The following is a 16,587-nucleotide window of genomic DNA, read 5'->3' on the forward strand; positions in this document are numbered from 1 at the left end:
TTTTCTGCATACTCACTGGTAATGCCCCCGATGGTGAGAGTTTTAGTGGAAATTTGGAAAGGGTATTTACAAAAAGGACCTTTAAAAATAACAAAGCAAGTGTCACATGCTGAAGTTGGTTAAATATCAGCCAAGGAGATGTTTGACAACTCGGCAGCCTAAAATATGTAGAAAGCATTTGAGTTACTTTAATGAACATAAAATAAAAGCTTTATTGGTCCTGAAAGCTGGAAATTGACCGTGTTACAGCAGCTAAAATATGAAAAACAACTTGGCTGAATAAAATAAATATATCACAGAACAAATGTCTTAAAAAAAGGACACTAGGGAAGAACGTTATTTAAACAGAATATTTCAAAGAAAAAGCTCAATAAATCCACATTTAACTGTGTTACAAGAAGGAGATTAAAGCTAAAATAAATGACAGTATGTTGTTACGGTGGTAAAGATATTTTTGTCTTTCCAAACATGTTTTATCAGAAAATCGATGATCAAACATCACAAATGAGGACTATAGACGTGCTGCCACCGAGTGATAAATGCCAAATCTGGAAAATGTCAAGATAAAGAGTAAGCCGAATGTATGAGATTACTCTCAGAACACATAAGAGCCGATGATGGGTGGCTGTAGATCAGGAGGTGGAGCAGGTCGCTGGCTACTCCATACCAAATATCCTTGGAAGGATACCAACCAAAGTTGCTTTCTGCTGTATGACTGTGTATGAATGCTAGATAGAAAGGACTTATATGGATGGGTGAGAATGAGATAAGTTGTATGAAGCACTGAGTGCTCAGAGTAGAAAAGCGCTACATAAGAACCAGCTGCCACATTGTTGAGCTCAGCTACATTTTGGAAAATGTGGAAAGTTCTAAAAAGCAGGACATACATTTTATACCTTTAACGGTCTCTTCATCCGTTTCAATCTTCTTACTGACAGATGTAACCCCATATGCCAGAGTAGTAGATAAACCATTAAGTGAATGGAGGTTGTTGGTGTTAGTGTTTAATAACAGAAATGTTCCTTTTCCACCGTCTTTAACACCATTTTCTGGTGGTGACAGTTGTTTTGTTTTTTTAACTTTAGGATAAAGACCTCTATTTCTTACAGTGTAATCCCAGTCAGTCCATACTTGCAAGTTGCTTTGATTTTCCACAGCAAGATTTCTTTATAACATTGAAAAAAATAAATAAAGACCTGCTGCTTTAATTGCACTTCTTTATCTCTTAAGAGAGCTCAGAAATTAAACATGTATTTAAACTTTTTTTTACAATCAAACTAAGGTGAACAGTTTAGAGCAAATAGCTTCACTGAAACTGAGTCCACGACATTAAAATGAGTGTGACACTCCTGGACTGACCATAAATAGTGGAAGTGATCTGGATACATTTAAAAGAAAAAAGAAGAAGAAAAGAACTGAGTTTAAAAGAAGGGATTTCTCCTCCCAACACTTCAGAAAATCTATTTAAGAGATAAAATACTGTGATTACTTCCCTGCTAGTAACACAAATTACATTTGTGATTTGGTAGTTAATGACTGTGCTCTCATAGAGAGGAGACGTTTACTAAAAGACAGTAAAGTAACAGGATCAATATTATGGATCATTCATTACAGCAGCAGAAGAAAGTCTGACACTGTTCACAGCTTCACTTTGCTCTGGTTAGTGATTTCTGTTGACCTTATGATTCACGCAATCAGAGATCCGAGCTGAGAAGTGCTTGTGACCACAATTGGATCATGCAGAGGAAATCTTGCTTAAGCTTTCCAAAGCAGGTTGGACTTTCAGGAAAAGGAGGGTGCACTCTGACGGATAAACCTCAGATTTCACTGCTGGAATGAGGCTGAGCACAACTGAGTCTGTTGACTTCTGTGTGCAAAGCTGCGGACACCGTTCGGTCAACAACACCAGAGCAGAGCTGTGGCGCCCAGAGAGAAAAGCGCTGAATGCCGCAAAGGTCATCAACGATTATGGCGTGTGTGTGAAAACTGTGCACATCGATTTCCAGCCCCCCCCGGGGGGGGGGGGGGCGCAAATAAAACTGAGATAATGTTTCACATCCTTTAACACTGGGACTTCAGCATCAACAGGAAAGGGAATAAAAAAATCTGCATTTTTAAAACGGAATCTGTGACAATATACAACTACTTAAAAAAACTAAAAAAAACAACCACACACACGTGAATTAATCAAGACTTTTAATGGTTCTTCAAATGATGTACACACAATGAAAAAACAAACATCTGATTAAACATTGATTTTTTTGTACAGCATGTCATAAGTATCAGCTGCATCACACACACAGACACACACTCAGAATACACAGCCTCCGTGCTGATCCTGTAGAGCCGGTACAGTCTGTAACAGCTCGCTAAAAGGAATCCAATTAATCAGCGGAGCCTGCAGCTCAAACAGAGACGCCGCATGTTGATCCAGCTTTGTTTTAGCGAACGCTGCCTGCTACCTACATGTGCGCTTGTGACTCAGAAGTGTTACAAACTATGGCATCAGCTGTTTTGCTTTATTTTCCACCTGAGCCTTCATGTCAGGTAAGGCGTGGACCTCGAGAGAGCTGCAGCGTGGATACACGGAGAGCAAAGTGGCAGAGAGCCCGGGGTGGCCGGCGCTGCTGACGCAGAGAGCGCCGACACTTATAAAACTCTCGCCACCTGAGCCTCTCTCCCAGTTTGCAGCATGTGCGCTAAACAAGACTACGAACAAAAATTTAACCATGGAATGACCGAGTAAGAGAGTAGTCCGAGGACAACTGCTGCTAGTCTATAAAATGTTGCGATGTTGATGAAAAATTAAACACGCAGTAACACACAGTTTCCATGCACACGGAAACACACATTCTGCTTTCGGGGACAGACGACGAGCCCCCTGATAACCAGACACTAAAAGAAAACTATAAAAGACAAAAACAATAGTGTAATGGGTTTTTTTTTTTAGATGTAATTATGTGGCTCTATTAAGATCCAGAGAGAAGCTAAAATACAGTCAAAGCCTCTCCTGTCTGACATCTTAATTGAAATTAACCCCTAAATAAATATGGTGAAAGTGATGATTCACCTGCTGATCACAGGTGCTAAAAATAGACTCCAATATATATATATATGAGCGAGAGAGAGAGCGAGAGAAAAAAAGCAGGGCTTGAAAATGATAAAGGAGCCTCATGCAGAGAAACATTCACGGCCGTCTGCCCCCCACCCCTAAAAACGAATAAAGATTGTTTAAGGATGGCTCGGACAGGGGAGAACAGGGGATGTGGGATGATTTCCTGAAACCGAAGCATGTGGTGTGAACAAAGATGGGGACAGGATAAGGGCAGCCAAGAGAGTGAACCACATCTCTCTGCAGCATTGGAGGGGAAAAAAGGAAGAAAGCAAGCAAGAAAGGAAGGGCCGATAGACCCATTAACCATCCTGATGAAATGGTTGGGTAACATGAGGACCGCAGTGTCCCGACCGAACGCAGCGGGAAGCGGCTCCCGGCACTGCGTGAGGCTGTGATGTGGTTCGTGGGTCAGGCGAGAGAGAATGAGAGAGAGATGGTAGTCTGCAAGGGCTGCGGCTGGGTGGATGCACGGGCTTGTTTGTTCAGTTCTTCAGCACCGCCTCGTAGCTCTGGAACACCCACTGGGAAACCTCTGCAGCTCTGCACTTCAGAGAGACCTGAGGGAGACAAGTTAGGGTGAGCATGATTTGATTTATAAAGCAGTCTGTTGGCAGGCAGTGCTTTGACTGACGCATGAACAAAAAGCAGGTTTTTAAAGGCCTGCTGCGGGTTATATAAAGCACCTCAGAAAAGGCGATAACTTATTGTTTGATCTTAAATCTTTGCTGTTCAGCTGATATCTTCATCGGGCAACTTCACATAACATTTCTCCAGATTCCTGGATTTATGGTGAATAAATGACCTCATCTTTTATACTTATAGAAGATTAAATTCCTAATTTTCCACCTTATAAGGAAAAAGGCCTCAGATGACACCCACTCCTACCCCCACCCACATTCAGCCTTATAAAGCACAGACAGACGTACACACAGAAACATATACGCTCAGGAGAAAACAGAGAAGGCTTCTTCTCTCTTTGATGTCAGTCTCAGCTGGGAGGAGGTTTAGGATTAGATGGCGCTTCACAAAGTGCCCCCCCATCCTCCACCCCATCTTACTGCAATCACTCTGCAGATGTCACTTCCTCAGATCCAGAAATACACTATTTACAGGCAGCATAAGGCAGCTGCAGGACGGACACACACGCACACAAAGAAAAAAGTGTAATAATTGCAAAAGACAGTGATTCTGAATAATCTAAAAAGTGTTTTGCTAATTAATTGGTGCGCAGTGAAAACCAGCCGCGCTTTCTCCTAAGACGAGTGGAACCCTTAATAACCCCCACGTCTCTGCGAAAAGGCATAGTGAAGAGAATAACCTGCATTCTTCTTGCCCTGACGGCGCTCACAAATCATCAGAGTGCGAGCCTTTTGGCTTTAATCACTGTCATTTCTTAGAATCACATTTGTTCCGCTAGAGTGGAGCTGGAATAGTCTGAAGGTCACATGGCGAGCACGCCTACGATAAGCGCCGACCCCAGGTGACTCTAGTTTCCAGCGACAAATACAAAACGGCACTCGAAGATAAGTAATTAAATCCTGGAGTGTCGTGTCCAGATTAGTCCTGCATTTTAACATTTTGCTTTTAAATCTGTACCTGAATACGAGTAATGGATCTGTGTGCTTTATTCTAAAAGGACAGGATGACCCGAGCTTCTAACATTTTATCATTTCACCGTTGTTTTTTCTTCAGTGCACCAACACTACACAGCAAACACTTTGACACTTGGCACCATTATTATAATTAAAACGATCAGTAATGAATTTGATGAGTGACTGATGGGAATTTCACACCAGGCCCCTTCTATGACTCTGAATATTAATATCAAAGGCAGGTGATGGAGTGTGGAATGCTTGCTGCAGTCAGCTGAAGCAGTAACAGTGCACAGCTCCTTCAGTGCTGCACTGGTACACTCAAGGCTCTTTATTAATGCATGCTGCTGCTGGCAACATTTAGACGCTCCTATCAGGAAGATGTGAAGAAACGCAGAAGCTCCAGCCACTGTGAACAAGCCGCTGGTTAGAGAGCAACTGCGAGAAACTGCAGTGTTCGAGTCTGCAGCCAAGAGCCTGCTGCTAAAATGTTTGTTTTATCGGATGAGGAAATGGAAGAAAAATACATCTTTGTGTCTATTATTGATGGACTGAGTGAGAGGGGGAGATCGCTCTTCAAGACAGTCTCGGGCTTTACATAACACCGCATAAATACCAGCAGGATGTGCTTTTTTTGGAGTAATTAATGAGTCTGAAAATGATGCAGATCTGCTGTAAAACCTGCATAAAGGAGACTTGGAGCCACTACACTGTGATGAAGCACAGCAGCACTGCAATAAGGCAAAGCAAAGACAGACTGATACAGTATGATAAAAACCCTGTCTTCAAAAAGCATGTGGACTGTTGAACTATTTAAAATAACCGAGACTGTTTAAATGTTAGATGCATTGTTAGCAACAGTTGTTAAAAGAACAGTAACATTCAACAAAAGGTTGGAAACATTTGTCAGAGTTTCTGATCCATATTTACATGGCAGCGTCACACAGTTGCTGCAAATCCGTGACACAAATCTCCGATCCCACGACATCCCAAAGCTGCTCTACTGCACTGAGATCTGATGACTCTGGAGGCCGTTTGAAAATAACGCTCAGTTGGTACTCGACGTGTGCCGGGAAACTATCCTCCACATCAATGCACCGGCAGCAGCCTGAACTGTGGATCCACACTTTCATGTTGTTTCTACCAAATTCTGACTCCTACCATCTGAATGTTGCAGCAGAAATTGAGACTCAAACTAGGCAACATTTTTCCCCCATCAGTTATTGTGGAATTTTTCAGGAGCCTGTGCAAACCTGCTCAGTTTCCTGTTCTTAGCGAACAGGAGTGGCACCTGATGCGCTCTTCTGCTGCTATAATCCATAGTAGGTTCAGAGATGCTCTTCTGCATACCTTGGTTATAGCGAGTGGATATTTGAGTTACTGTTGCCCTCTAATCAGCTCCGAACAGTCTGGCAATTCTCCTTCGACATCAACAAGGTATTTCTGCCCAGAGAACTGTTGCTAACTGAATATTTTTCAGCCAAATCTCAGAGATGCTTCTGTGGGAAAATCCCAGCAGACCAGCAGTTTCTGAAATATTCAAACCAGCCTGTCTGGCACCAACAACCATACCACATTCAGATCATCTTTCTTCTTCATTCTGATGCTAAGTTTGAACCTCAGAAGGTCGTCTTCACCACATCTATATTTCTAAATGCGTCAAGTCGCAGTCATGTGATTGGCTAATTGATATTCGCATTAATGGATAATTGAACCGATGTACCTAATGAATTGGCCAGCGAGTGTAAGAAAACGATTTTTACATGGAACACTAATCAAACTGTGCCATATCCACTTCAATCAAAGGCAACGACATTAAAGTAAAACTGTTGTTGTGTTGCAATTAAGTTTGAAATTCGTATGAAATGCTCACGTCTAAATACTTTGATATGAAAGAGCTGAAAAACAAAACAACTGGGCTTTAAACTCCAAGTTGTTGTGCCGGGGTTTTGGTCAAAGGTTCAAAAAGCTCAGCAGAAGATTATTTCAAATTGATGTGTGGAAATTCTTACGTCTGCAAATGTCATCCATCCTCCATAGATGGATTTTTATCAAAAAGCTGTAAGAGGAGGACTGTGAGTGAGAACAGAAGGCAGACCCAGACAGAACAGCAGCAGATTGGATATTTGCATAAGTGTGAATAAAACGGAGGAGAAAAAAAGGTTCTCTTTAGATATCAACAACAATGATCAGATACAACATAGCACACAGGCCAGAATCAGCAGGTAAGGTTACAGCATGGTGGAAGCCATTCATGAGCTCAAAGAAAATAGGGGGAAAAAATGCACAGAAAGACAAACACTGTCTGAGGATTTTTGTTTTCCAAGATGTACCCATTTAATCTACATCAGTGTGCTGGTAGCAGGTTTGTGTGGGGAAAAGGCCGGAGATGAAAAATAAAAACCCAAACCAGACTGCACTGAGGGTTCAGGAGAGATGGGAATGTCTGAGGCCGTTTTTCTAACAGTGGAGTCGGTGAGCTGAGTATTTATTGACAAATTCACAGTCTGAAACAAGTAAAACAAAAACATTCAAAGCAAAAGCAGGCCAGCAGCCCGTGCCCCACTGACACTCTGATGTAGATGAACTGAACGCATGTGCAGATGTGCCCAGCAGTTCTTTGCATTGGAAAAATAAAATAATGAAACTGTAGCTCATCTTTGAAATGTACGTCTACTTAAACTAATCACCCTGTGTTTTTGTTATGTAAAAATGTAGTTTGTTACTGTTTTGGTTTATGTGCTGAAAATGGTTTTATTTGTGTATGTTTGATGTGTTAGACTTGTACATAGTTAAACATGTATGGATCAAATAAAATTGAATTCTGGATATGGATTTGTAAGCAATGAAATTTGAAATAAGGGGGTAGGAAGAGGAAAAGTGTAAACTTCATCCTACTCCTTTTCGAGCACACACATTCTGTAGACATAAATATACACATGAAAACTTGATGATTTTTAAGTTTTTTTCCTCTTGTTATTTCAGTTATTTTTGCATGTTTGAAATAAAATTCTATCTAAATAATTTGATTTTAGATGCAATATTCATGTAAAATCTCCAAAATAATTCAGCAGTCTGTTGCATTGATTTATAATGCTACCCATAATGGTATCAAAGTGACATACACAAGCCCTTCTATTAGAGATTCAATTCTGATTAGAGATTTTTAAGAAAACTCTTCATCCACGTTTATGTTGAGAAACTGCTCACGTGTTTCGTTTTCAGCAGACTTCTCTATTTACCAAAACCCCTCAGATTTACCAGCTAAAGTGGTGGGTAGAAGAAAAAATAAATAAATAAGTCAGCCCACAACACTGGTCACATTGTTGCCATGGGGACAGGACATGGCAGATAAGACCATGCGTGATGTCAAAAAGATGAGCAGCATCCCTATTCGCCACTGTAAATACGGTAAAGTGTACACGAGCCTAACTGAGAGAGTCAAATGAGAACGTCAGCTTGGTGTCGCATGAGAAACGCAGGTACAAACCTGTTTGGGATCTCAGTTCAGTTTTGAACTTGCACTGCCAACAAACACGGACCTAAATGCAGGAAGCGGACCAATGTACAACACTGAGAGCAGCCAAACGTATGACACGGGACTTGGCGATGGAAAAACAAACAAGATGCAGCATGCAAAGATGCTGGTCATCAAATAAAAGCCACCTCGCATTATCAAAAATGGCTATAATTAGGCCACCATTACTGGTAACAGTGAGTGGAAATCTGAGTGAACGGGTGAGGGGGCGAGACACACTGTGCCAGCGAAAATGAAGCATGAGCTCTCAGATTTGTCTGATTCCCAGGCTAATGAAATCTGGGAGCGACAGACAATTTCCTAAATCCACAGCTGCCATAATGGCAAGATGGCAAAATACACTCTGAAAACAATTTGACAACACACAATAGACTGTGATGTTGCTCATATAAAGAATTAACACCTTAATGTGCTACCCTCAGCTCAAATGCTACATTTACAATGCTGCCAATTTGCAGGTAGATTTTCTTTAGTGCTCATAATCATTCCTAGGCTTGTGTAGGACACTTCAGCACTTCTTAGCACTGTTCCACTATGTAAAAAACACTGTTCCACACACACGGCTTCCAGTATTTACTCACTTTTCCATTGTTAGTGAAGCGTAGAATAAAACCGAGCAGGAAGCAGCATGGGATGTGGAATTGGGACACAGCGTCATAGAAGAGCTGAAGCTAATCAACTTTTAAGATAGGAGGAAAATAGGGCAGCTATGTTCAACCCTTAAAAACTGCATGTGTAAGCAGCAGCAAAACTCAAGCATGTCACCATACGTGTCTACTAATGTCAGTGAATTAGAACAGTTTCATGTCTCATCTTCAGACGTGCAATAGAACCCAGAAAACAGTGTTACGGCTTTGCTTCTTCAGGTCTAAAAATAGCTGCCGACAAAAGGCTTTGGCAGCTTGGCTTTAATGTTCTGTGCCAAGAGAGCGCGGGGCCCGTGCAGCAGGCAGTCGCTCCGAGGGACGAACGTCAGGATACATACTGTGCGTGTGGTTTACTTTAAAGTCTGGTCCTATCGTTGCTGAATATACGTTTGTTAAAAGCACTTACAGTCACACCGAGAAACCATGTGGAGATCAGAGGGTACAAGGTAGAAAACAAACCCCTTCTGCTTTCCCCGTTTCAGTCACATTTTGTCCTGTATCACATCAGGATGTGATCTGACCAAAGAGGCTTAACCGTGGTGGGTGTAAAACCACCTCAAAATTCTGAGACTTTAACGCAACTAACAAATTGCCTAGTCTAGACAGAAGAAAACAAAAAGACAGTTAATGCCACCTTATACATAAAACATGACCTGAAAGCAGACTGAGTGATGAGCAGGGAGGAGAGTCACACCAAGGTCATCGTTCTAGGCGAGTTATACAGAATTTCTAAGCCAAAAAACAATCCATCAAGAGTGGCGACTGCAGCGTGCTGACAAAGCAATACACATGCAACAACACAGCACACAAACAATTAACCCTACAACTGCACAACAACACATGTATGCGCACACAGATGAGTCACCACGGGTAAGTCATAGCCAGTGTTTTTCCACAGCCCTCCACGCACATCAGAGAAGTTTCCTTCCCTCAGACCGGTTCGTGTCGGTCAGACGTAGTTTTAAACGGTGTATTTTGCCCCAAACCAATCTTTTCCTGAACCCGCCCGAGCGGTTTTGTTGCCTAACCTAAATCAAACTACAAGTGAAAAAAAAAAGAAAAGCAAAAAAGCAAAAAAGCTGTCTGACAGGAAGCCCGAAGGCAAACTTCTCCCACTACCACACATCGCCATCCAATCCCTGTCCCTAGTGCACATCGACTGCTCAGTACTTCACATTAATCCCCGTCACATCTCTGCTTGGTCAGATCTGATATTAATGTCATTTGTCTCCATCTGTAATATGCAGTGCCCACTATTATTTAACTCCATCATACCGATTTAATTTTCTAACCAGGCTTTAATTTCTGCTAAAAGTGCAAATCGGAGGATTCACTCTTTACGGCGTTATTTATGACTGTGAGAATTCAGGATGTGGCTGATAGACAAGTCTGTCTGATTCATCAGTTATGAATATTTCAAAACATAACAAAATGGGAATTTTCAGTTATTATGGAGGGCATCAATTACAGCTGCCCAATAATGTTAATGTGAATAAATGTAATAATAGAGCTTGTTTAGAAAATGGGACATTTACAGCACCATCAAATTTCCAACAAAGCTTAGAATATCTGGGGAATAGGACTATTTTTTAGTCAAATTAGCTTGTATAATACTGCCTTACTGTGTATGAAACAAGCAGTTCTTTAAAATCTGTAAATGCTTCTTTTAAATGAACCAAAGTAAATTTGAAAAACATTATGTGACAACAAGTATGAATAAAAAAAATAAATAAAAAAAAGTAAAATAGGTCATTTAGCATACAATTTACATGTTTTTATTTTTTAATTGGTGCAACTCGAACTGTTTCTTTCTCTCACTCTGCGCCATTGTACTCATCTGAACTTCGCCAACTTAAAGCTACTGGACGCCGCCTAGAACGTCTCTCCAGGAAAACAGGACTTACTATTCACAAGGACATGTATCTCAGTCATATACAACACTATGAAGAAGCTATTCATCATGCTAAACCTGCTTACTACACCTCTGTTATTGAATCTGCTGAAGGAAACACTCGCACTTTGTTTTCTATATTGCATAATATTGTTAAACCCCCAGATACCTTTGCCATACATACATGCTCTGCCACAGTTTGCAACAAATTTATGGATTTTTTTCTTTTCTTTTTTTTGTTTTTGTTTGTTTTTTTACACCAAGATTGAGAATCTTCATCAACAATTGCCCTCGTCCTGTGAAATGGTCAATTGTTCTATCTGCATTTTTTGTCCTTCTCAACTGTCATCCTCTCTATCCAATTTTGAACTTCCCACAATAACTCAGCTATCTTCCATAATTACTAACTTAAAGTTATCACCATGTAAACTTGATCCATTGCCAACAAATCTTGTTAAACTCTCATTCCCGTCTCTTGCCCCACTGATTGCTAATATCGTACACTCCTCTCTTATATCTGGTTCTGTTCCTTCTTCTCTTAAAACTGCAATAATAACTCCAATACTGAAAAAGAATGGTTCAGATCCCTCCAATCTAAATAATTTCAGGCCAATTTCAAATCTCCCTTTCCTAGAAAAAAATTCTTGAAAAGATAGTGGCTGCACAGGTTCATCATCATCTCATTGGAAATAACTGGTACGAACAGTTTCAGTCCGGCTTCCGTTCATGTCACAGTACAGAAACAGCCCTAGTAAAAATCACCAATGATCTTTTGCTTGCAGCTGATTCTGGACTTATATCCATCCTCATTCTCCTTGACCTTACAGCAGCTTTCGATACCATCTCCCACTGCATCCTCCTTCACAGATTAGCATCTATTGGCATCAATGGTACAGTACTCGCCTGGTTTACTTCTTATCCCTCTGGCCGCTCACAGTTTGTTCAATTACTCCCTCACAGATCAGTATCTACTCCAGTTAATTCCGGCGTACCCCAAGGCTCTGTCCTGGGTCCTTTACTTTTTATCATCCATCTCCTACCCCTAGGTAATATTTTTAGGAAGCATAACATCCAGTTTCACTGCTTGCAGATGACACCCAGCTCTACCTATCCTCCAAACCCACAGCTACTCTCCCACCCACATCCATTTCTGACTGTTTAAGTGAAATCAAGGTCTGGTTTTCTCACAACTTTCTTAAACTTAATGGCAATAAAACAGAATTCATTTTAATAGGCACCAGATCAAAACTGACTACAGTTCCAACCAGTCTTTCGTTATCCACTGATAACTCTGTTGTCACACCCTCCCCTCAGGTTAAGAGTCTTGGTGTCATTCTCGATAGCACTCTGTCCTTCACAGCACATATAAATAATATCACTCAGTCTTCCTACTTTCTTCTCCGTAATATTAACCGCCTTCGTCCCTCACTCACACCACACAGTACCGCCATATTTGTCAATGCTCTTGTCACATCTCGTCTGGATTACTGTAATTCTCTTCTCTATGGTTTACCTCATAAATCCCTCCATAAACTGCAGTTGGTTCAAAATACAGCTGCTCGTATTATTCCCAGAACTAGATCCACTGAACATATAACGCCTGTTCTTAAACAGCTCCATTGGCTCCCAGTTCACCTCCATGTCAATTTGTCTCTGAGGAGCTTCATGACTTTACTCCTCCATATCTATCCGATCTTCTCCATACATACTCACCCCTTCGTACACTCCACTCTTCTTCAGTTTCCCTTCTGTCTGTTCCACCTGTTCGCCTGACTACCATGGGACTCAGAGCCTTTAGTTGTTCTGCCCCGAGACTTTGGAATGCACTTCCACTTGCTCTACGGACCACACACACCATCTCACCACTTTTAAATCACTACTCAAAACCCATCTGTTTAGAATTGCATACACCTGATCTGTCTTAGGCCATTTTTAACTTGCTCAGTTTTTATATTTGCTTTTAGACTTTTATGACTGTTTATGTCTAGATTCTATCTACCATGTTTGCTATATATATATATACACATTTTTCTTATGTTTTTTATGGTATTGTTTACGTGCTACTGTAAGGTGACCTTGAGGGTCTGAAAGGCGCCTATAAATAAAATGTATTATTATTATCATTATTATTATTATTATTATTATGTTATCCCAGAACAGGTTACAAGGACCATCTTTAGCAGAAAAAAATGCCCATGAATATGCTGTAGTTGTGATAATTTACTGTCAACATCAAAATATTGAAAGGAGCCATATTCCTGGTCATGAGTAAGTACCACAGCACAGGCAGCAGGGCAGCAGTACTCACTGTGTAGACTGGGTTTCCTGCCTGCACCCTCATCTCAGTCAGCACCCAGATGCCATTGGTGAGCTTCATGGACTGATACAGCATGTCCTGACCGTCCACTGTGCGCTTGGCTATGGTGAAGATGTTGCTACCCTGCAGTTTGTTAGAGGCTGCATCTGTAGAGGAAGCATAATGAAACACTCTTAAATTGCAGGTTTAATCTAGTTTAGCAATTACTTAATATGGAGTTACTCACTGACTTCTGCCACGATCAGCGACTAAAACCATTATTAAAACGCACCAAATCATTACGGATTTCTTTTATTTCCATTTCTTAAAATTTCACTCCAGGCTGTCAGTGCAACAGAGACGCAGCCACTCATTTAGAATTTTCCCCTCAGCCATCGTCTCACTCTTGTGCCCAAGCAGGACATGAAATGCTCTCTCTATGTTCATCAGGATGAAATTTAATCTTTGGGGGGGAAAATCTCCATTAGGCCATCATTAGGAATTCTTCTCCAGTTCAGCTGCTCTCACACTTGTGTAAAACTAAATTATCACACATAAATAGGGACTGCAGCTGATGAGTTCCCATCAAATACAATTTGCTTCATTACCGAGGATCTGATTCTGAGCTGTGGACTGTGCTGGCTACAGAAGCTACTGAATATGTCTGGATAGGATTTTTTTTTTTAAGCAAGTGCACTCTCAATTCTCCAACCATCCTTCTTACCTGAGCTGAGATGACAGTCTTTGATCTGAAACTGGGCCTCACTGTCATTAGGAATGTCTTTCCATGTAGCAAGAAAAACTTGCCGCTCTGTGGAGGAGGAGATATAATTAGTGATGAGTGCATTGTCAGAGCACACAATCAAATGCACATCTGAAAGCATAGTCGATTTTTTCGTAAAGGAAAATGTACATACTGCATTAAAGAGGGGAAAAAAAAACAAAAAGTCCAAGTAATGAGTGAGCAGCTTAGCACAAGACTTCCTGTTGTTGTTCAGGCTCTGGAGCATTAAATCTCAGCCTCTGGCTGCAGTCCTGCTGCTAGCCCCATCAGAAAGCTCCACAGGGAGAAATGCCAACACGTTTTCACAGAATAAATCAAATGACATCAAGAAACAAAACGTGAAAAAAAGAGGCAGAAAATATCACTGGTGTGCAATCGAGGAGTACTAGCTGTGCAGCCCCGAGATGTGAGTGAGTTCAAGCAGCTGGACACTTGCATACATCTACGTCACTGACTGCTTCACATGCGCCGAACAGTCACCTTCACTCAAACACTAACGTACGTGTCTATCACTGACGTCAGATGGGCTTCGGCCTTTTTAAGTGAAGAGATTTTGCCAAGGAACACTCACCCATCTTCCCGTCCTCTACAAACAGCATGCTGATGGGGTACTGGCAGCTGAAGTAGAATACGTCAATGTTGTTCTTAACAGCCACCTGCAAGAGTGATTACATCGAAAGAGGGGGAAGGGAGGACAAGCATGAAGCATTACATGAGTAATTACATTCCAAGTGCCCTCCAAGGATGGCCATTACTGCTTATGTGCACTGTTTACTAAATAACCAGCTAAAGTTGTTACGATAACTTGTGCATTCAAAAACACAAATACGGAGGTATTAACACGGTGGAGCCCAACAGTCTGAGGCCACTGCTCCTATTAAGAATTTGATTCAAATTTAATCCTTAATGTTTCATTACAAAATGTTAATACCAGCTTAACAATTTTACTGAAAAGCTCCATCTCCAATTTTCAGAATAACCACGTATTAGTTTGCCTCCTTTTACTTTAATGACAGCAGCCCTGGAGCCACTTGGAAATGGACACATTTGCTCAAAGCGGATAAACCATTTTATCCCAGCGTGATCTGACAATGATACAAAGAGTCGTTTTTGATAGCACACTGAGGCTTCGCTTCCTCAGTGTTCAAGTACCCGCAAATGTTCAGGAGTTTACATAACATGACAAAGGAGGAAGGTCCAGGACGGGGACCGTTGCTTGGTCTTCAGATCACTGTGGAAAACATCTAAGGTGGGTTATGGCTGCAGCAGTACAAATCCTTAACTACACAGATGCAGCCCACAGGGTTTCTCTCTTTACATACACTCCTCTGTCACAGCCACAAATGTGGAAATGGTAAATAGCAAATAGTATTTTTTTTCCTTCCACTGCTATTTCTAAGCTAACCGAGTGTTTTGATTTTGTTTTTCTTCCTGACAAATGTTTTAAAGCTGCAAAACATCTGAGTACTAGACAGCCTTGTTTTGACACAAGTTTTCAAGCCTTTTATTCTTTATTCAGGAAATTCTGCATCAGTGCTGAAGTTGCTTTTCTACCTCTCAGTGAAAAAAAACAAAAAAACAAAAACAAAAAACAAAACTTGATTTGTTGATCTTGTGATGGTGTGCTCACTTACGCTGCGTCTCACCATGCTTTGGATGAAACTGATCCAGTTTCCGCACCCTGTTTTAGAGTAGTGTAATGCACGACCCCCTCAGACATGACTTGACACAGAGAAATCCTCTCATCTCTCAGAATAACAAATTGACTTCTGACACTTTCACTTAGTTCTGAAGGCACATTTCTCACTATCACAATGCTACAAGCCTGGAAACTTGAAAAGGAGCTATTTTTATAGCAACCAAGGAATATTTGCTAGTTTATGTACTTGATTCAACTTTTAATGAGCACATCACATCCACCTGAACATTTCCTAAAGCACCAAACTCCCACTACTGGCAGGTGGACATAGAAATACAAGAAAAAAAAAAAACAACTTTTGGACTCCACTTTATAACATCATTACTAAAAGTCAAGTCGTGTTCATAACTGGCCCCTCACCTTATCACCAAAAATCTAAATATAATCAAATTAACAGTCTACAAACCGCCTTGAAATATGATTTACAACAAGATATAAATAAACATGAAAATGAGAAAGATCACAACAGAAGACAGTGTTAAAAATAAAATCTGAAAACTGTCCAAAACAACAACCACATATAAAATTATAAAAAAAAAAAAAATGTGTTGGCCACAGGCTTTAAACAGACAATTCATAGTCTATGCAAGGAAAAACTACAGGACACAGAAACACTCTAGCGACTTGTGGTTGAAAGCGAGCACACGAAGTAACAAGCGTCAGCCAGTGATACTGATCGGGCTGTTGAACAAAGAGGTGCTGAAAGAAGAACAGCGAGTTCAAACAGAGCATGGCAGAAGAATGGCTCATGAATTATTCATTACAGGGCATCTTATTCCTGAGTGCAACACAGGACAGCACAAAAAAAAAAAAAAAAAAAAAAGACCACAAAGCTCCATTCTGATCTAGCGGTCTATTAAAAAGGGTTAGATGCCCAAGATGAGGGGGTCTGACATCTACTGTAGAGAAATGAAATAAAGAAAAAACAAACTTCCAGTCTAATAGTATCTGACACATTATTACATTACACGGCCTTCAAGTTAATCTACTGGCAGCACAATAGTTTCCAGCTCTGTAAAGTCCCC

General features: G+C 40.9%; 1 protein-coding gene across 5 annotated transcripts in view; it reads right to left on the minus strand.

Moving 5' to 3' along the window:
- Positions 1–2,179: 2,179 nt before the first annotated feature.
- The window catches only part of ap1b1 (adaptor related protein complex 1 subunit beta 1), a 28,881-nt gene continuing 14,473 nt past the window's right edge, over positions 2,180–16,587 (minus strand). For all 5 annotated transcript variants that reach the window (XM_026186746.1, XM_026186745.1, XM_026186744.1 and 2 more), the window contains 4 exons: positions 14,435–14,519; positions 13,804–13,890; positions 13,092–13,246; positions 2,180–3,672 (listed from right to left, as the gene is read on the minus strand). In XM_026186746.1, the coding sequence (XP_026042531.1) occupies positions 3,598–3,672; positions 13,092–13,246; positions 13,804–13,890; positions 14,435–14,519 (402 nt within the window). In that variant the 3' untranslated portion in view covers positions 2,180–3,597. The remainder of the gene's footprint in view (positions 3,673–13,091; positions 13,247–13,803; positions 13,891–14,434; positions 14,520–16,587) is intronic.

Source organism: Astatotilapia calliptera, chromosome 12, assembly GCF_900246225.1.
Source record: "Astatotilapia calliptera chromosome 12, fAstCal1.2, whole genome shotgun sequence".
NCBI classification, from domain to species: domain Eukaryota; kingdom Metazoa; phylum Chordata; class Actinopteri; order Cichliformes; family Cichlidae; genus Astatotilapia; species Astatotilapia calliptera.